Source organism: Corvus moneduloides, chromosome 2 (assembly GCF_009650955.1).
Source record: "Corvus moneduloides isolate bCorMon1 chromosome 2, bCorMon1.pri, whole genome shotgun sequence".
In the NCBI taxonomy this organism is placed as follows: domain Eukaryota; kingdom Metazoa; phylum Chordata; class Aves; order Passeriformes; family Corvidae; genus Corvus; species Corvus moneduloides.
In genome coordinates, this window is record NC_045477.1 from 56,809,538 (window position 1) to 56,831,056 (window position 21,519).

A 21,519-nucleotide genomic window follows, 5' to 3' on the forward strand; every position below is an offset into this window, starting at 1 on the left:
TATAAAAAGGGCAGGTCAGTGTGCTTGCCTGAGCCCTGCCTGTACTTGATCACTCCAATCTGTTCTGTATTCTCATTAAAACCTATTTTTATCTGGTTTAAACCAGGGTGTTCTTTCTGGTCTGAGTGGGTGTGTGAGCACAGACAATGTGGTGCTGGACTGGCTGGCCAGCAGGAGAAGAGGGCTGAGTGGTGCAGCTGCAGCAGGGCTGCGAGCTGGGGCCTTGCATGTCCAGCTACCAGCAGCAAGGCTCTCTGAGAGAGACAGTCAGGTAAGGACAGAGAGAAGATGTAATTTGCCCCAAATTGTCAAACTCCTGGCCAGGTGTTACACGTGCAAGGACAAGTGGCTACAGCCCTATGAAGTGAAGCATGTGGTTGCAATGTTAAGCAGCTGAGAGTCTGGGTCAGTCACTTCTTTTTCCCCCCCTTCCTCTAAATCTCTTTATGAGAATTGTTTTTGAATATTTATGTTTGGAATAATTATTTGGAAGAAGCCACAGTTGCATCTGCTCCTGCTGAAGTGACAGTTTGTGCTGCTGTCTCCTAGAGACCTTAAATTCCCACTCTGAAAGAAAGACCTTGTTTTTTAAAACTAAAGCTTGATTTCCATGCTGATTCAAAATGGGTGTAATTTCAAAGAGCAATGGGAGTTATTACTGGTTTAAGGACTCATGTAAGAAAACAGAGGACCAGAACCAGTGGCTGTTGCAGTGACAGCAGCTTTGGGAGGATCCAGAGGTGGCTGCTATGAAGAAATCAGCTCTGCATGGGTAATGCCTCAGCCTTCATGTCATGTTTGAAAAGAACAGAAATGCCACATTTGTGTGAGATACTGTTGAGGGTCACCACTTCCCATTCACCTGCCAGAGCTGGAAGCATCAGGAAGATGCATTTCAGAGGTGCATAACAACAGGGAGCCACAATTGTGTTCCTCAGGTAAAAAGACACCATCTTTGTTTGTAAGCACATGAGAAAAACCTGAAGTTGTTGTCTGAAAGACACTGCATAACTTGTTGGGGTTTTTTGCCCCCACCATATAAACCACTGCAGGCAATTCATAAGGACGGGAAATCACATGCATGTGTTTTATTTGAAAATTAGGTAATTATGCAATAAGAAACTAAATGCACTGTATGCAAGGGGGGTGGCAGGAGTTGAGGACGCATGCACAGAAAGTTTTCCCAGATTCTGATTTTTAATTCTATATGACTCTTAAATCAACATGTGATTTGTAATTGGCTGGACAACAATAACAACAAATTTACATTTCAGAAACAAAACAAGTCCCCAGGCTCAATTAGTCCTGGACTCTTGAAGTCTTCTGGAGCATTTAAAATCTTCTTTTATGTGGAAAACACCCTTTCCTTTTGGACAGAAATATATCAATATTTCATCTCAATGTTTCTTTCTAGAAGAAAGCGATTTTAACAATGCCACTTTGGTGCTATCAACATGATGCCATCAAAGCCCTAAATAAAACACATTTCTATTGCTGTTGATTATTTGGGAAATGCAGTTCATCCAGAAAAGCCAACATGCACAGGGCATCCACCAATATCCATTCTGCAACAGCAAAAGCAAAAAATAACTCCACAATTAGGTGTTTACATTAGAAGAGCATAGACAGAGATTTTACCCAAGTATTACTGTACCTTATTCTAACAAAATTTTCCAGCTCAAACATCATGGTAGCTCAATGTATTTGTCCTGAAGACACACAGAAAGCAATCAATAAGTTTCCTTGAAATGTCTTTATTGCTTTTAATTGTTCCTTGGTAACAGCAAACTCAATGATTGTTTTTTGGTTATTTTCCCTTTCTTTTTTGTTATTAACATATAATGTTCCTTAAAATTTCTTTTAAACACCCAATTTATCATATGCCTACCACAAACGCCTTCTTTTTATTGGCTATACTATGAATTACACACCTATTTAACATTTCAGAAGGAGGGGGCCCTACTCTTCAGCAGGAGTATTGAATGTCAGTATAAATAAAGGCGTCTATGCCAGCACAAATCAAAGGCAAGCATGCTAAAATCTAGGCTGGTAGACTTTTCACATCCAGGAAAACCTCTCTGACAATTTTTTTTACAAAACAGGGTTTCCTGATATGCCTCGAGTCAATATGCTGTGACACAGGCTGGCACTGCAGAATAGCAACAGCATACATTAAATCTGTGTTAGGAGCTGGTTACCAGAAACACTGCATAGTAATTATGGTGAAGATTCTCTGGGAAATAGATTCTGGTTTTTCAAATGAGATTCTGAAAAAAACACCTCCTAACATTTCAGCAGAAATGCTTTAAAACTTGTCCAAATTGTAGATGTCTCATCTTTTCCCATAAAAGCTTACAGAGCTTGTAATTTACTGAGTTACTGCTTGTTCTAATGACTATTTGAGGGAATGGCTTGGCATGAGTAAGAGATGAGCTTGTGTATTAATTCAGTTCAAAAGTTCACGCAATTTACACAAAGTAATGAAAAGCTTAAGTTGAACTCTCAACAACTCCACTTTCCCCCACCTCAAGTTCATAACACTGACATCATCAAGTCTTTAAAAAGCTGCCGCAGAGCTGGGGGGGGGGGAGGGGGAAGAGTCAAAACCAAGTTCCCAGCTCACATCAAGGCTTCACTACTTAGAACCACGTGTCCCACATATGGAGGGGTAGTGTACGATGGCAAAGGGGCTCCTGCACTCCCGTTGTGAGAACTCTCCTCTCAAACGTGGCCTTGGACAGGGCGGGAGACCATGATGGGGCCAGGGAGGGCATTGAGCAAACAGCAGGAAGCCAACCAGATGGCAAGGTCTAGCCATCTGTGACATTTGATGACCAGTCCTCAGTTTGGAGGAGGAGGGGCCAAAGAACAAAAATGAAAACAGAGCACATAACAACAAAATTTTTGTACAAGCAGCCCTCGTCCTTGCTCCAGACTTTGAATGAGCAAGGACTGAACGATGTGCTCATGAAGTAATTTTTTGTCAACTGTGAAGACTTAGCTGGTCATGCCATGCTCACCCTGTCATTGCCTAAAAAAGTCCCAGACATTTCTAATACTGCTTTTCCAATTAAGAAATCTACATTTGTTCAGAAAGTAGAAACCTAATGAGGCCCTGCTTGCTGAGTTAAAAAAGCATGAGGCACTAAGAGAAGTCTATATTTTGGGAAGAAAAATAAACAGCCCTTTTTTAAACCCTCCTCTCATCTCAAAACAAAAGGCTCAGAAACTGAAAACTGATTAAATAAAAAGCAAACACAATACAAAATCAGTCTCTCTTTTGCCTGAAGGTAGCAGATTTTTCAGGTGGCAGAATAAATACTCTATTATAAAAGAAAAAGTGGTATCTAAATACATTCCATGTAAGCACTCATTTGCAACATTGGAAACTCTCCAAGACTTCTCAGCACACGAAGCCTGTGTCTCCAGCTCACACACGGGTGCAATAAAGTAAGACCAAGTTTTTAACTATTCATTTTTGGAGCTTGTTAGGTTACTGCTCCATTAAACATGAAGTAACCCAGACACCATCTCTCAGGGTAGCCTTTTTCCAAATTACAGGAATTTTTTCAAATTACAGCAAACCCCACAGTATTTATACTTCCAAACAAGTTACCAGCATCTCATATATAAAATTGTTTTCATGTAGAGGTACTTTCAGTAACTGTTAACAAAGAAGGATCCTAAACATTATTTGAGACAAAGGGTGAAAGCACAGGTCTAATTTTAAATAATTAACACAGAGTGTCACAAAATCATTTAGGTTGGCTGATCACCACCTTGTAGACCAAAGCACTGAGTGTCATATCCAGTTGTTTCTTGAACACCGTCAGGGATACTGACTCCACCACCTCCCTGAGCAGCCCATTCCAGTGTTTAATAACCCTTTCTGCTGCTAACACACAGAAGAGGTAAAGAACTCTAAATGTGAATCTACACTTTTTTAAATGTCAGATTTATTTCCTTTTGGATACAAAGAGCTGTTCTGCTCTGCAAATTAATGGACAAAAATAGGCCTTATTTTGACTTTCACATTGTATGGGCTTAAAAAAAGATGGATTTCTGATGACAATCCCTACAAATTGAAACTTGAATAAGATTTTCTCTTCTCATATACTACCATTTTACAACTAACTCTAGAAACCTTGAGGTTTTACTGCTCCTACTACCCCTAGCTCTTCCTGCTATAGAAACTATTCTGCATACATATAAACCTATATTTATGTACAGACACAGAATCACAGAAATAAAAGCCCTGGGCAAATGTAAAAGTTGCCATTTGAGTTTATACTCCCCAGCAGGAACTCCAGTCAAGCAATGTTCTGCACACAAATGTAAAGGGGATTTTTCCATGGCCTTCAGGTCAGGTTCAGAAAGACTATCTTAAGCATGGCAGGAGAAAAGGGAAAACTGCCAACTCCACTGCAAGATCAAATCTAGAGCTCCTTAAAAATTCACCTATTTTAATTAATTATTTTTATGCTAGAAACAAAAAATATATGTATCAAAGTTTTAAAGTAGCAAATTTATATTTTTTTTTTTTATACCAGGACTTTCCTTTACTACTTTAGTTTTAGTACAGATGATCCTCCCTAAGAGAGTATTTACAGACAAGGAAAAGTAGTTAAACATCAGGATATTTATTTGGTATACAAATATTTACAGAAAAATACTTACAAAAATTAAGTATTCAAATTTTAATTGACTTCACTTCAAAAAAGCTTAATGCTTTCATCTTATAAAAACATGTTGCCTTTACTATGCTCAAATTTACTATTCAGATCTCTGGATTTTCTTATAAGAGCTTTCTTTTGTGCTTCATCAAAGCGATTGACTTTGAGATCCTGCTCTCGGTCAAATGGCCTTCTTTCCTGAGGTTTGGTCTTCTCTTCGGATGCTTTGCTCTTCAGCTTTTTCTGATGGATGTCCATGAGAGACTCTGACCTCTTTGACTCCTGGAAAAAATGAGAAGGAAGAGGAAGTAAAGTATTAAAGAATATCAACAACAGCACAGAAAATCCAAATGGAAAGATTGATGTTAGGAAGGCTAAAAACTCCAGAAAAAGAAGACAGCTTAGTAACTGGATATAGAATGATAAATTTAGCATACATGGAGTAGAAAGTGTGAGCAATCTTGTCCAGGCTAAATTACTAATAATTCACTGATATAGACAGCCATAATGTTGTAGATAGCCACGATGTCATTGAATCCCTGCAGACAATGCAGATAAATTATAAAAATAATGCAAAAGAAATATAAAAGTTGCTCTGCCGCTATGGTCAGAATGAAGACACCATGTCAAAAGAAATACCTCAAAGTACAGGCCTAGTTTCTTACAAACATCCCCAAAGCACCTGGATTTGGTGACTGCTAGGGGCAGGAACAAGCTAGACACCCTTTCAATCTTTCATGCACTATGGTGGCTTTTTAATGTGTGCTCCTAACTTTGAATCATCTGTTGAAAGGCCACAGGACGAAGTCACAGGTTTGAGCTGGAGCATGTATTTTGCCAACTCAAGGACTTTAGCTGCATTTCTTAAAGAGCATGATCCAACCCAAACACAACATAAAACTTCTGCTGATTTCACACAGGAGCAGGATTAGCTTTCCATATGGCCCCTCATTTATTCAGATACAGTGCATTAGTGTATCTAACCAATTCTCTCATCAAAAAGTACGAAAGTCGAGCAGCTGTTTTCTCATGATTTTCCTTCGCTTCCTCTGCAAACACTTACTACATCACACATGAAAATAGTACTTTATGCATGAACTAAGAAAAGATTCTCACGGAAAACAGAAAATAGACAATACTTATTCATGACATAACTATGTCAGTGGTGACAAAATTGCACCAGAGAATGTATGTGGCATCAGCATTGAAAGAAGAAACCACTTTAAGTATGAAATCTTCTATTCTAGTGAAGTATCCTTGGTAAATGTCAGTGGAGAAAGAAATAGGAAAGAATAGAGGAAAAAACTTTAAAAGAAAAACACCCATAACAACCAGCTGAAAACCAGAAAAGAGCTGCTTTAACAAAAAGAAAAAACAAACAACAAAACAACCCAAGAAACATGGTTCTTAAACTTTGAGACAACTCTATGAATCTTAGAAACAGCAAAGGCCTGAGTATGTTTTATTCTGGCAATGGAATGGTAGAGAGCAAAACCCACAGTTTTACATGAAAATTATTTTACTGTATGCACAGTGACAGTAGAAACAAACACTAAAGAAGAACCTTAAGACAGAATGCCAATAGCTTTGGATTTGCAAGTCTCCCAAGTCAGGAGGGACACATGATTTAATGAACTACAAATAAATTATCAGAAGTGCCAGATAAACATAACCCATGTAAAATAAGCCAAAGCTGTGATTGTCAAGTTAATTGTCCTCTCAAGAGACAAGACTGCCTTCCATAAGAGTTCAGGCCATATATCAGGGAAGAACTGGAATGAACAGTTGTAAGCAGGCAGTGGTCTGCACACTCTGGGGGACAGGGCTGACAGACAGAAAAGTGAGAGGGAATTTGACATGGAATTCAGATTTCTAGTAATCAGCATCTGTCTATGAACATTATCTGCTCCTGTAGAGATTGTGAAAAACTACATGTAATGAAGTTGCTGTAATGAGTAGTTAATGTAATTAATGACATAGGGTAATTAATGCAGTGACCTGCTTAGCCCATCAAGCCTCTTTTAGGTTAATGCTTATGTTGGACTAGAAGTTAAACCTGTACTATTGTTTTGTTCTTGGGATGTCAGTAATTGGATGAAGCAAGAAGCTAATATTTCCATTAAGGTCCCAGCAACCATGTCCTGACACAAGGATGATTTAAGGAAAGCACCAGCTAAAACTGAGACGATATACACAAACCCAAATTCTGTCACGTTGGAGAGGACCCAATGCTGCTCTTGTTGACGTTAATGCCAAGTGTTCTAATGTCTCAAAACAGCAGTAGGTTTGGGCACTAAAAGGGAAAACTGTAGTGGCATCACCATGGAAACCAGCAGCATTAGAAATGAGAACCAGAAGAAAAGAGTGAAGAACTAAAGGAAATGAGGAAGTATTTTGTGATTACACTTACATTGTACAAAGTCACCTGCTCAATAAGCCTCTTGTCTCTCCCAGATAATACCATTTCTTCATTATCCTTACTGCTTGATTTTTTTGCCTCCTCTCTTTCCTGATGAGTAGAAGAAAATCACATGCTATAGTAATCAGAAGATCTGAAGTAAAAGCAAGCAAATCTATATCTACTTTAATTAAATCTGGAGGGTAAAGGCCATGATAGAGGCCATCAGATATTTTCTGCTCAGCTTGATAGAAGAAAAAACTGCACATGCTAATTGGAAAGTCAATGAGCTGATACAGAGTATCTGACTACCGCAAAAAGGGAGCAGAAAAAAATGCCTATCAATGATACTTAATGTTGTTATTTCATTGCCTTTATCTTTAAGCCTGAATTAGTAAATTTTGATAACAAAGAAAAATCTGGGAAAAAAAATTTCACTGAGCAGCCCATGGTATCTTTGTTTTCACAGATCATCAGTAACACCTACTGCCTGCAGGTGTATATGAATGAATAAATAAATGCTCACCTTGGCTTTTCTCTCTCTGTCTGCTGGAGTATCTGTCCAAATAGATCTATCACCTGATTTGTCATCAGCTCGTCTCTTGAATGTTCTTGGGCCAAATCCAAAGCTTTTCAACTCAGGTGGGAGCTCTGTCATCCATGATTCCCTGGTAACTTGTTTGGGTTCATCCTAAACAAGTAGCGGTGGAGGGAAGAGTGAAAAAAACATAATCAAAAATTACTGTCTGAATCTCTCAGCTTCCAGCAGAAATCATATATTATTTTCTTTGTGTTAACTCCTGCAAACACGTAGCATCCCGAGTAGAACTGCAACCGGGTTCACACAGAAACAGGCAAGGAAAAAGACAAATACACTCCAGCAACAAAATATTAGAAACCAAGAAATCCAACTTACACTGTCTGCTGTAGTAAGTTTTTCTTTCATTCTCTGAGCTCTGCGTTCAAATTCTTTAGCCACATCAGACTCCACTGGTCCTTTTGCAGGCATCGGCCCTATAAGATTGTCCTCCTCCTCACTACTATCTGTCAGCTTCCAAAAATAAAACATTTCTTTCAACCATAGTGTTAAGAACATCAAGAAACATTTCAGCTTTATAGAATTAGAATGACTTTGTCTAGAAGAGCATATAAACCTAACGCAATGCATCACCCAGACAACAAAAACCTGGATTAAAACTCTGGATTAGACCTGTGCTAGCACTTGAACATGGATCCTTCATCTCCACTTTGCCAAAAGCAGCATCTCTTGTCTGAGGCAAGACTGCTGGTAAAGGCAGTGGAACCACATTAAGCCCTGCTCCTTTTACACTGCTCTGCACACAGCCACGCAGCCTCTGGTCGTGGGTAAATTTGGAACACACAAGCATACAACTTCCATACTTTGGGCTTTACCATTGCTGGCAGCGTTTGGATGCATCTCCCTAATAAGGATCACACTTTCACACTGCAAGAACTGTCTCAAGCTCAGATTCTGAAAGGATGCCAAAAAGATTAAAGTGCAAGGTAGGGTACCAGTGGCATGCAGGGTACTAGGCCCCTGGGTCATTCACTTCTTTGATCCCTCATGGATCCCTTCAGGAAGGATTTCTTCACTGAAAGGGTTGTCAAGCATTGGAACAGGCTGCCAGGAAGGTGGGGGAGCCGCCATTCCTTTATTCCTGGAAGCGTTCAAGAAATGACTGGACATGCCCTTAACGCCATGGTCTAGTTGACAAGGTGGTGATGGGCCAAGGGTTGGACTCCACAGTCCTGGAGGTCTTTTCCAACTTAATGATTCCATGATTCTAACATTGCATTCTAAGCAATTATTTGGAGAAGGGCTAAAACAATATGTTTGAAAGGGACTAGATGTCAATAAGAGTCTTCGTAGTTGCCAGGGGTTGTACAGAAAGCTCACTGGTGCCTCCCTCCAAGTTCAAACAGTACAGATACAGAGGGAGGCAAAACCCAACAGAAATGGTGATGACACAGTGCCCTGGGAGCAAAGCTAAGGTGCCCAATATCTACAAAAGTGCAAAGATTTCGCTACAATCTGACTGTGCGTGATAAAGCAATGGGAGTAGGATGACAAGGATGTGCAGCCAGGAAGCGCAAAGCATTACTTGAGAGTACACAAGGTGGTGAGTCATTAGATTCACTGATGCAAAGTGAAGAGTCAGCGTGGAATAAGCTGCCTCTAAAGATGTACCTGAATACAAAATAATTAAGTAAATTTTTTAAAAAGCCAACAAGAAATTACTCATATTCAAAAATAATAAGAAGAGTATTATTAGGAAGAGGTAAAAAAAAGATAATTATTAGGAAGAGAAAAAAGGTAAGTTCTGTAATACCTCTGAAAAAGCTGATGCTAGAAGATGTATTTATGAGAAAAGAGACTTTTTTTGTTTGCAAAATATAAAGGCAGACCAGTTTTGACATCTCTGCCTCAAGAGATTTGTCACTATGATAAATTGCTTAATCGTTATTTGGAGTTATAAGACGACGAGTATCTCAGAAATGTCAGGTAATCTTTCTTCACGATGAATTACAACATCACTCACAGCAGTAGGCTGGAGAATTATATGCTTTGCAACCACTAACCAAAAAAGTGAAGTTTCAAAGCAGCCTTTGCATCCTTCCTTCCTGGCGTGTCTATCATCTCCCATAGTGTCTGGGAGTTAAATGTAAAAATGTAAGTATTTAAAAATAGACAGAATAACCATTAATTCTCCCAAGGAATTCATGTTCAGTTTATCATAGCATGAGAGAGATTCAACTGCTTAAGCACTGGTATCCAGCACCATTTTTGGTGTCTTTGGGTCTCCTACCTGGCTTAAAAGGTGCTGCTCAAGAAGGGCATGACCTTCTCTAAAGGTGCTACTCCCTACTTGACAGCCCCTCCCACAGGCAATTTGGAACCCCCAGAATGGTACTGGAAGCCCAAGTTTAGGGAGCTCAATCTTCCCCATAGCTGTATTTTATCACACATCTTGTTCCTGAATGTTCTTTAGTAGCACACACATCATTTTTCAACCAGGGATTGCAGACCACAGAACTTCTACCTAGTTTTTACCTAACATGACCAGAAGAATCAAAAAGCATGAACCAGAAAGGTGTGCCAGTGTCACTGTCCTGCACGACCTCACTCCCAGTTACAGGCATTATCCTGCAATTGCTAAGAACAATTTAGTGACACTAAATGCCACTCTTGATTGTATTCTTTTGGATAAACTTATTTAAAGGTCGTAGCCACTAATAAATTAAGGAGGTGAAGATGTGTCTTCTGCTTGCAGCTTAGGATGCCAAGATAGCTCGTGTTCATTGAGTGCACCATCTATCTACCAGCCAAAAAGCACAACGAAGCAGACCAGTCTTTTTGGTTTCTTTTTTTTTTCTTAAGGCTTATTTATGCTCCAGTATTTGACTCCAGCAAAAATATGCCAGACACTTCCTGGTCCAAAATTAAACTGTCATCCTGAGAAGTATGTCTAGTAGTCTCTTTCAGGCTGCAACTTAACCATTTCAGATAGCTTGTACTAAAACAAAAGGCTTCTGTTTTCACAAACCTGGGGACGGGATTCTGACGAAACAGACGGTCCTATGAAACGTCTGCTACTCCTGGTGTCCTCTGAAGGTTTCCTAAAGCCAGGTGGTAATGCAGGACCTATAATGGGTCTTGACAGCAGGGGAAAAAAAAAAAAGTCCTGATTTTTTAGCTGAGGGGGAAAAAATGTAACAGATCAATACAAAAATAAAAACAAAACACTAATGAGAAGTGTGACTTTCCTTCCTACCCATGCCAAGTGTGCCCCTGTGCATACACACTGTAGAAATAACTGAGTAAGAGTGTCTCCATTTTCCAGGAGGACCTGTGCAGACAATTTTGATGCAAAATAACCAGGAAAGTCACAGGATGTAGTCAAGGGAATAAATTTTTTTCTTCCCTAGCTTCCTTCACCAGATTCAAGAGCAATGAAAGGTGATAAGACAAATATACACTCCTACTTCTCAATCAACAAACCCAATTTTGTCCTTCTTGTCTTGCACCTCAGTTTCACTGTCCTTTGATAAGAAGAAACGGTGAACTGCTCCAATTTTATTTTACCTTGGAGTGGGAAAGAGAGAAGGAAAGTTTTGTGATTTCAGGTAACTTCACTGATTTGTTTTTAAGCAGCAGCAGCTCTGCAAGCAATGTGACTCAATTGTCTCCACAAACACAGGAAGGTGAGAATCTCTTTTACACAGGTGAAAAGAATACTACAAACTGTTGCTCAAAGAAACTGCTCTTGCTGTATTGAAAGTCTTCTGAATGCGGGTTCCTCTTAATAATCCACCATAATATTCTTTAAAGCTAATAAAAGTTAATAAAAAACCCAAACAACTGTCACCTGAAGACATCCGAGTGACAGCATCCTCACAATATAACAGCAGACTTGGTTTATTATGACCTTCAGTTGTGAGCTTTAGGTTATCAAATGTAACAACACATGAACTGAATTTGCTAATTATGGCTCTTACTCAATCCCACATAATCTAATCAGCACAGCTCTGCTGTAGTGATATTATTGTCAGGGTTTAAAGAGGGGAAATAAAAGATACAAACTCTTGCTGAAGAACCAACCACAGATATACAGACATGAGCAATAAATATGAGCTCAGGCTAGGATAAGGGCACTGGTGAGGTTTTAAACCCAGGCAAGAGGTCTGGGTTAATTCTGAAGTTCCACCCCAACCTAGCTGCTGCAGTTTTATTTTCCTTCCTTCCTTCCTTCCTTCCTGACTACTCTCTTGTTAAGACAATGTTTTAAATTCCTAATGTAATTTAAAGAGATTGAGTTTAAACTTACACAGCTACAGCCAAAAAAAAATCTTTTATTTTAGTACAGAAGTACCTTTATTCTGCATGGAGAGACAGATAAACCAAACTATAAAAATGCTCTCTACTAAAATATATACGAACAACTCTGTTGTGGGCTGGATCTGTGCAACTTGTGATAAAGAACCAATCTCAAATGCTCTGTCTTGATTCTGTCACAGCTCAAAGGCTCTTTTAGGGAACAGAAAAGTAGTTCTCATATTCATCCTTCCCATGCTTTCCACTTCTTATGTTTTTTTTTCCCTCACATGAACAACCCCATCTCTTCAGTCTTTCCTCAGCAGTACACAGGGGACATGATCCTTGACAGTTTCCTGGATGTCCAAAGGGTCTCTGAACAGGTGAACTGAATCTAAATACTAGTAATATATTAACTCTGATAATATACTTAATAATACATTAGCTACTAATAAATAACTGATAAACACATTTTACTGCTAGAGGCAACTTCAGTACCTACACATGTTCAAAAATACCCCCCAAACTTTTGGACCAAGCTTTAATTTAAGGAATACTGCATTTCACATATGGTAAAGAACGTTTTCCTGTTGTTGGACTCTGAAGTCCTTGCTAACGCACGTTTTAAGATGGGTATTTCAGCATTCTTCTGATGTATAACATAAAATTTTTTAAGATCACCTTCCCTTTTTCCCTTGATGTGTGAACACTTCAGAAATATTTATGAGTGCTGCACTTCTGTCTAACATTGATAAACTGTAATATAATCTCCAAAGTTGAAGGAAATCTTTTCACATATATATTTAATTCTGGAATGATTCAAACCATTTTCAACAAGCTGCAGATTGCCACATGAGCTGCCCCTAATCATGAACATGTTGCTTTGACAAGTCTGGAAAAGATGTGAGAGAATAAAAGCTTTTCTAAAGAACGAGCATGTCACACAGAACTAATAAACAGCCTGTCCATACACTGAAACAAACGACCTGCATTTTTTTCAATTATTCATGGCTCAGTTGGCAGCTGGCAATCTGCTCAAGGCTAAGGGCAATGCAGCAGGGAGACAGCAGCATCGTGTCTGCGCCCTGCACAGCTTACAAGCCTCCCAGACTCCCAGGTGTGTGGGGGCGGAAGGCAGACAAGGCTCTTCCCACACATCACACCGTTCCCACCTATTCAGGGAATGAGGCTGGTGCGAAACAGCTCTCCTCAATCTGCTTTCTCAGTGCGTGCTAGGAGCAATTGTATGGTGAGGTAGGAAAAGGACAGAGCGGGTGCCAAGTGCCTTCTAGTGCTTTAATCTATCACAGACACAGAGCAGACTCTTGCCTCAGTGTCACAGAGCCACAGAATATTCTGAGTTGGAAGGGACCCAAAAGGATCATCAAGTCCAACTCTTGAGTGAATGGCCCCTTCCTCTTCCATTTTACCACAAGTATTCATGTCAAAAATCAAGAAAGCAAGAAGGCTACCTCTGCTGATACTAGAAGTTACAAGCATTTATTTTTTTTTATTAGAGAATACATTCTTTTTAATGACCTGCTACATTTTATAATTAAAGTAATATTTTGCGCATACAGAACACAAGAAAAAGGAAAAAACATTAGTTGTTTGTGGGACCATCAAAGCACCAAATGATCCCACCGAGCATGATACCCATAACTACCAAAGAGTTTTTGATTAAAGTGTAACCAAACGTACACAAGGAGGATACTTCCAAATAGCCTTAGTTACATAAATTCTTGTTTTCCTAGCTGCTGCCAAGCATCATAAAAATTTATGCAAACTAAAATCCAGAAATTTAACTTTGAAATTTTTTTTGAGATGGTATATTACACACACAGCTCAACAGTAAATTGAGTCATCTTCCTGGAACTGAAAACTCATCCTTGACAGGCAAGTATTGCTTTATTTTATCTACCAACTCCCTATTGCTCTGAGGAAGATAAAAGTGATCAAGGGACTCTTGGACTTCTCATCAAGAAGTATCCCCTTGGAAGCACCAATTCCACTATGGACTATAACTTCAAATTAAAGAAGGAAGTGCACAGATTGATGTAAAGATTAAAAGGCTCTGAGACACAGTTGAGTTCAGTATAGAAAATCCGTATCATATTTTTTGGGGGAAGTATTTTATAATTGTAAGCAATCAAATGGAAAGCTTCCTGATAGAGACCATAAATAATGCTTATTTGTGTACACCTCACAGCCTCTTTTCTAGAAACCTACAGTGTTCAGGGTAGTTTTGTACCTGGAGACACGTAAGCAATACTCCTTGATGCATTAGCAAATGACATGGTATGGCATCACACAAAAGGTAACTGCCCCAGTTCCTCACAGACCAGCATGAACTACAGAACTATGGGTCCTTGTACCCGTAATTTGTTTTTTCTCCACTGATCTGAGACCTCTGAAAAGAAATGGAGGAAATTTGACATCCAAAGTACATCTCAGAAAATTCACATTAGTTCTTTCACTCTCCTTCCAACCTGCTCTAGGAGGGCTGTGTGTTCTGTTTCAAGGGAATGCTGTTCTTGTTCTCAGAACATGGAGGAAGCATTAGCTCTAATCACCTGAAGTGCACAACTGAAGTGTTCTGTAATAGTGACACAAAATATTTAATCTAAAATAATTGTGTTTTAAGGAAAAGAATCTGAATAAAACTCCATTTTAATTACCTCTCTGGAGAATCATCCTGTTTTTTAAATCCAGGAGGAAGAGCTGGCCCAAAAAAGCCATCATCATCATCGTCTTCATTAATACTTTTTGGCTTTCTGCAAATACAGATTTCACTTAATAATTACCTTGACATGCATAGCAATTATCTACATTTTAAAAAGAAAAAAACACATAACATTATTTCATAGGGTCTTCTGTACTAAATACCCTGCCGTTACCAAGGAAACGGTGCAAAAGGATCCAAAATGATTTGAAGCAATTAAAAAATTGGGAGTCTAAGCTTCACTTCAAAAATGTTCTGACATTTAAAAAAAGAAAAAAAATATTAAAAAACAACATTAAGAATGCTTTTGCTGTAGAAAGAAGTTTAGTATAATGTTGAAATACCATTTTCTAGTCACAAAGTAATTTAAAATTCAGCACACTTCTTTCTCCATTTTTATACACTGTCTGCATGTTGAGTAGTATTTTTCCTGCTCAGTTCTAATTAGCTGAAAAACTATTGACTAAGAAAACAAGAAAAAAGTGAATAATAATTACTCTAGCACTCATTAAGATGGCATACTGGCCTTCAAGTCTCTTACACAAGGCTTAGAGCAAACACATACAAATTCTTAACTCAGAAATTGTGAGTAACGAACCCAACAAATGAGAGTATCTGCAGACTCCTGTTACTTGCTAAACAGTTCAGGTTTTTTCATTAGAGTTGACTTAATTGAATGCATAAATTCCTGTCCATAAACAGTTTTATGGCCTCTCAAAGTGAGCTTGTATACAAAAACCAGGGCAAAACTCAAGCATCAAATACTTATGTACATGGTAAGTGGTGTCTGTCCTAAGCGTAAACATGCAAAATTGCAGAACTAAAATCAAACATATAAATGCAAAGATCTGATTGCCCCAAATAACCTAATTCCACCCTAGGGGTGTCAAACAGGTCAGCTGAACATTCTTGGCCATGAAGAATATGCAGAACACATAAGCAAAAGCTTTACACAGGAACAGTTTACCTTTTTTTCTACAACATTGTCCCTTTCTCATAAATTAGACACATAACATTTGCAATACAATGTAAATATACAAATAACCCAAGAACACACTCACTTGGGTGCTGGATCTCCTTCTGTCTCCTCTTCAGAATCTCTGTTTGTGTCTCTGGGTAGAGGAAGCGATTCTGAGTCGTCATCACTGTCAGGAGTTTCTGAGCTACAGCTGCTTCTGTAGCCTGGAGGCAGTGCTGGTCCTGCAACTGAACATCCAGAGTTATTTGGGACCATAAAATCACAGAATGATTTGATTTGGTTTGGACTGGAAGGGACTTTAAAGATTATCTAGTTCTAATCTCCCTGCCATGGGCAGGGAACCTTCTACTAGACCAGGTTTAATAAGGATACTTATTAAAGGTTTCAAATGCCATGATCTATCATGGCATTTCCAAAACACGTATTTACTTGGAATTAAGTTTATTCCATCACTGTTCTCTCTAGCATTTAGAGAAGATACCTAAACAAACTTCTAGAAGTTACTTCTTTCAGCACAGTATTTCCATCAACATCCTGTCCTGAACTGTTCTGACTTAGGACATCACTAATCCTTTACTACATGAGCATCTTCTGGAACAGGACTAGAAAGCCCTGTTTTATATAAAAACTACCGTACAATGGATGTGGCATAAACCAGTATATTTAAAAGAAACAACCACCTTAAAAAAGCATTTGAAGCTTACTAGTGAAGAAACACATCATCTGTACATACACAGCGTGGGAGACCATAAACTCTTAAACTGGAGCATTTGTGACCATAAAGCATTACATTAACTGCCAGCCTGCTTTAGGAATGGTTTAACTATTATTAAGGTTATTTCCAGTTCAGCTAAATGCGAAGAGCAAGGACAGATTTAAGTACTCTGCTGAAAAAGGGATGATTTAGGCATTCAGAGAATTAATTCAAAGAATTGTTGCTGTCAGAAGGCCAGGGCAGTGGATGGAGCTCTCATGCTCCAGTCAAACCTACACCCTCTGGGGTAATATCTCAGCGAAGTTAAAATTCAGACACTAACACTGCTACCAGGCCTGAGCTGTTTCTGGCACTGTGCCCACCAGCAGACACTGATCTTTATACATTTATTTGGATATAGTACCATGTGCAGTGGATTCAGAAGCAGCTTAGCCATTGATCCTAAAAGCAAATGCCCCCCAAACAAGACCCTTAACACAGATACTCTCACAGGCTCAATCAACAAGGAGACAGCTGGAGCAAGCAAAAACCAGCAATGGTCCCAAGACAAGGCCTTCCCAATGCAGGGCAACACACACAGGGCCAGCACCCATTTACACAAACAGTACAAACAAACAGCCCATGTTCCCGTGTAATGGAGATTTGATTCTACTGATGATTTAGCATCCTGAGACACAGACACCATTCCTCCTCTTAATATCGCAAGCACTGAGTACAAGACTTGCAGGACAGAGAGGTGTTTTGGTGAGGAAAAGACATTGTTCCCTTTATGAATAGTCAAGGGTCAGATGAAAAGATAAATGGTACCAGGAAATGACTTCTCCAGTTAAAGAACTACAACCTTTTGATAGTACAAAATACAGCCTGATGCAGATTATGGTTCCATTGTTAGCTGACAAAGGCTAGACAGAAATCGAGTCCTTTGAGTGAGCCTCACAAAGCTTTTAATCATCTTCAGCACAAGAAACACAGAAGGACAATCCACTAGTTACAAAGCATCCAGGCAGATCTGCCACTTCTTTGTTTCCTGTTTTAATGGAAAAGACTTTAACTGGGACATACAAATCCATTTCAGCACTATGAAGGGAAAAAACCAGCCCAACAAACCACTTCTCTCTCCCCCCAAAAAACCCAAACACCACACCCTAGCCTATAAAGGTAAAATAAATTCAAGATGAAAGGAAACAAATAGATGAATGATCAATAAGAATAAAAACTGCTATCAAGAAGTCTCCTCTTTTGGTACAAAAAGCACCACTTGGAAAAAAGCACTTAAAGCCTAGACAAAACCTGCACAACTGCTTTCTCCAGCCACCTGGTGCCCTGACATCATGCAAGCAGACTTTATTTGCTCTAAATGCAAAAGAAAGGACTTAGAAGTGAAAGGAACAAACTCAGATGCAGTTTGGTGAGTCTGCTACCAGAGAGGAAGAGAGAAATTAGGAGCAGCTTTGTGAGCTGCACAGAACTAGTAAAACCAAAACTATTTAAGGAAGGAGACTGGTCCTACTGTCATGCTGTCCAACACCAGGGCTAACATACATCCTTTCATCCCAATTCCTCTCCGTTATGTTGGCAAAACTGTTTGCATGGGCTATGCAATAAACTGGATCAGGGAACTTAAGAGGCATAAAAAGAACACTGCAAACCACAGCACTCCCCTGAAAGAACTGTTTGTTCACGGAACTGCAGCCTAAGCAGGACAACCAGAAATGGAGAGAGAGACTGACTAATGAAGGGAAAATGGCATTTAAAGCTTGAGGAAGAAAAAGTCATTGCACATGGTGAAAAGAAATGGAGGGGAAAAAGACTTGGGACTAAAAATTAATATGATCATGGTACTGACTGACACTAACAATCAGCACAGGCAAAGATACGGATCAGGATGATTGGGGTGCCACAAGAAAGAGTAGAAAGGTAGGAATGGGAATTGCTAAGTGTAAATTCTGGGAGCAAAGAAAGAAAAGGGTGAGGAGGGAGTCCAAAATCTAATCAAAAGTCTGTGAAATTCCCCAAAAGCCAGGGAAAAGTGGAAAAATACAGATGAAAGGAAGAACAGAGGAAAGATCAAAGAGTCAGGAAACTAAAACTAATGAGGTGAGGAGGATAAATGGATGTAGCAATGGTAGAGCAACAGAAAAGTGACAAAGTAACCAGAGCTCAGAACAATTCAGAGTAGGACAATGGGATAAAAAAGAATGAGAAGAAAATTTTGGGGATAGAGAGGTGAGAAACAGGACCAAGTGCGACTAAAGTGAATGTTTCACAGCTACTAGAAGTGATCATCCTACTAATGTTTCTCGGACTTGTCTTCTCCAATGAGCTCGTTCTGGTGACTATCTGCCTGAAAACTAAGTCAACTCAATTCAGAAACCAAACTAAAAGCTACTTTTTGTTTTGTTTTGCTAGGGTTATTTCTGCTGTATTTTGGGATTCTAAGCAACCTACCACACCACCAGACACGCACTGGGAAGCTCTCAAGGACAGACAGGGCCTTTCACCTCCAGCATAGTGGTAGATCAATTCAGAAATATCACATGAACATATCTGTTTTGTAACAAATGTGGCCTCAATGCTGAAACAGACAAAACTCCCTTCTGCATCTCTGGCTATTTTTAGCCATTCCCTAGCACTTCTCTCCTGCTGGTACAAGGACGGTGCAGAGGCAGGGACAAATGGGCCAAAGGAAGTATGATTCTTCCAGCAGGAGCACAGTTAAGCCAGCTCCAAAGCACCACCATGAAGTGGAGAATCAGGAAATGAGTGTGTCCCATGGGTTGGACAAGCTGAAGAAGGTAAAGGATTTACCAGGGATGAGCTTTTGGGTCTGTCCAACTACCATTTGCTTCCATTCTGTTCCCAATTAAGGGTCGCAGAAGTATTACTAGCATTGCTTCTCTGACACCAGAGAAGTAGAGGTAGTCCATGGGCAATGTAGTTTGTCCCATGGTAAGAACACCAGTGGGTATTGCGGGAGAAAGTGTCTGGATGCTCATATCCAAAGGGGTGGTGGGAGTGGGGTTCAAGGGGGGCTGAGATATTTGCTACTGACTGTGGTGCAAATCAGCCTGCACAAGGGCATAAAATGCTGCTGGAGAGTGGGCCAACTAGTCTCCCACAGCTGCAGACAGCTCCCAGGTGGATTGCCTCCAGAAGGAATGTATTAGCAATAAATCTAATCATAATCATACATAATCACTCTCCTATTTCTTGTGTCTGTCTGAAAGCCTTCTCTTGTGCCTGTCTGAGAGCCTTCTCTGCCACAGGCTGCTCAAAGTCCTACTTTGTTGCTGTTCAGAGTCAGAAGCTATGAAAGTAGAATAAAAAAACAAGTGCTCTTAAAGAAAAGCAATGAGCAGCTCCAATATCAGCGAAGACTACTACGACAGGAAAAATACTGGAAAAGCTGCTCAGCTTTAAAAGGTGAAGCCTCTCTTAAAATACTAGAAAACACAAGGGACATTGTTACAGAACAAATTCTAGACCCATTTGACTCAAGACCCAGCAAATGTTCCAGAGCAGAAGGTACTTGTGGCAGCCCCACCGCATGATTTTTGTCACTCCAGGTGCAGGGCTCCAGATGGAGCTGTAGTTCTGTACAGCAAAGTGTGTTATGCCAAAGTACCTGCTCTCGTTTCTTCCTCTGCACTGCAGCAGTCTGCCTCATGGGGTGAGCAGGAACACTTAGCTGCTGTAAGTCAAAGTCAGGAAAAGTTTGTGAAAATTTTAAAGACAAACAACCTCCCAGTAGCTGGAGTTTGGGGCTTTTGTTTGTTTTCAAAGGCAAATAAAGTCCTTCACCCACTTCACACAGAAATTTACAAGCAGATCTTGGATCAGTTGCCAGTGCAACTGTAATACCATGGAACTGATATACACTGGGACAAAGAGTGGACAAACTCGGCTGAGTAACCTGGACTAGACACTGCTGAAACACTTGATGTCACAAACCCATGGCCTAATGACAAGTTAAACTTATTTTTTTCAGTGGATTCGTACACGATACAGATACTTGCAACATGCATCAGTGTGTTGATGGAAAGTGAATGAGCCACTAACACAGATATGACCAGGAAAGGCAGCATCAGCTCATGTAGTCAGGGATTCCGCACAAAGCTGAGATCCGGACCCAGAGCTTGATGTTGCCATGGTGTCAGCTAATGCAGCAGCTTTGTCCCTCTTCCTATTGCTCCCTCTTCTGGATTAAAAAATTAGAGAGCAGACAAGCACAGCAAACCTTTCCCATCAGAGCGTTCTTCAGAGTAATCGAATGGTCACTGACACACCGCCAGAAACTGAATACATGCACTAGTGCCTGGAGCCGGGATTAAAGACAAGGAGTGCAAACGCTCGAAGTGCTGCTTCCAGAGATACTACTGATAGAGAAGATGCAAGGCTTTTAGTGGGGGGACTAAGCTCCACTGCAGAAGAGCCAGCCTGGCAGTCAGACGGTCTCGGTGGGATCCCACTTCTGATGTGACTGCTCTCAACAGGAGAGACCCTGGCAGGCGAGGCACCACAGCCCCACTGAGCGCCAGTCTGCCCCACATCCTGAGCTACACTGCCTGGAAAACCACAGCTGATGAAGTGGGTTGGCTTGGCAAAGGAAAGCACGCTGCATAGGCCCAGCCTCCTTTTTTGCCCACTAATTTTACACTTGGAGCTGCTGAAGAGCAGAGGCTTCAAAGCGCACGCGGGACAAAAGTAAACGACTCAAGGCAGTATTTTCTAAAGCGACTTTTAGAGCTTTCCATGTCTGTAGCATTCCATCGCATAAGGCGCCTTATTTTTCTTTTGTTTGTTTGTTTGCTTTGTGAAGAAGTCACTGTAATAACCCCCCCGGGAAGTTTAGCTCCATCCAGGTGCCGCACTGGCACACCCCGCACTGTGACACACTGGGCTGCAGAGCCCCACTATCCCACCCACGGAGCATCCCGTGCTGTGGCAGACGGGCTGCAGAGCCGCTCTATCCCGCTCACAGAGCATCTCACGCTATGGAACACCGCCTGCGGGGCCTCCCTATTCCGCCACCGCCGCCGCATCCCTGTGCTCTCACCCTGGCTGAAGTCCTCGCCCGGCTCGGCCTCGGCGCGGCGCGGGAAGCCGGGCGGCAGCGCGGGGCCGATGAGCTGGCGGGCCATGGCGCAGCCGGCTCCGAGGGCAGCCCGCTCCCTGTCGCCGCCCCGCTCCGCTTCCCC

General features: G+C 40.5%; 1 protein-coding gene across 2 annotated transcripts; it reads right to left on the reverse strand.

Moving 5' to 3' along the window:
• Positions 1–1,073: 1,073 nt before the first annotated feature.
• GPALPP1 (GPALPP motifs containing 1) lies at positions 1,074–21,518 on the reverse strand. Of its 2 annotated transcripts, XM_032099792.1 has the most exons (9): positions 21,378–21,518; positions 19,947–20,012; positions 15,689–15,833; positions 14,584–14,679; positions 10,638–10,746; positions 7,988–8,122; positions 7,598–7,762; positions 7,084–7,182; positions 1,074–4,955 (listed from the first exon to the last, which is right to left on the reverse strand). In XM_032099792.1, the coding sequence occupies exons 1-9, from the start codon at positions 21,460–21,462 to the stop codon at positions 4,737–4,739; spliced, it is 1,119 nt and encodes a 372-aa protein (XP_031955683.1). In that variant the 5' UTR covers positions 21,463–21,518; the 3' UTR covers positions 1,074–4,736. The 2 variants fall into 2 exon arrangements, with proteins under 2 accessions (XP_031955683.1, XP_031955684.1); XM_032099793.1 differs by lacking the exon at positions 19,947–20,012 and having other exon boundaries at positions 21,378–21,517.
• Position 21,519: the final 1 nt, after the last annotated feature.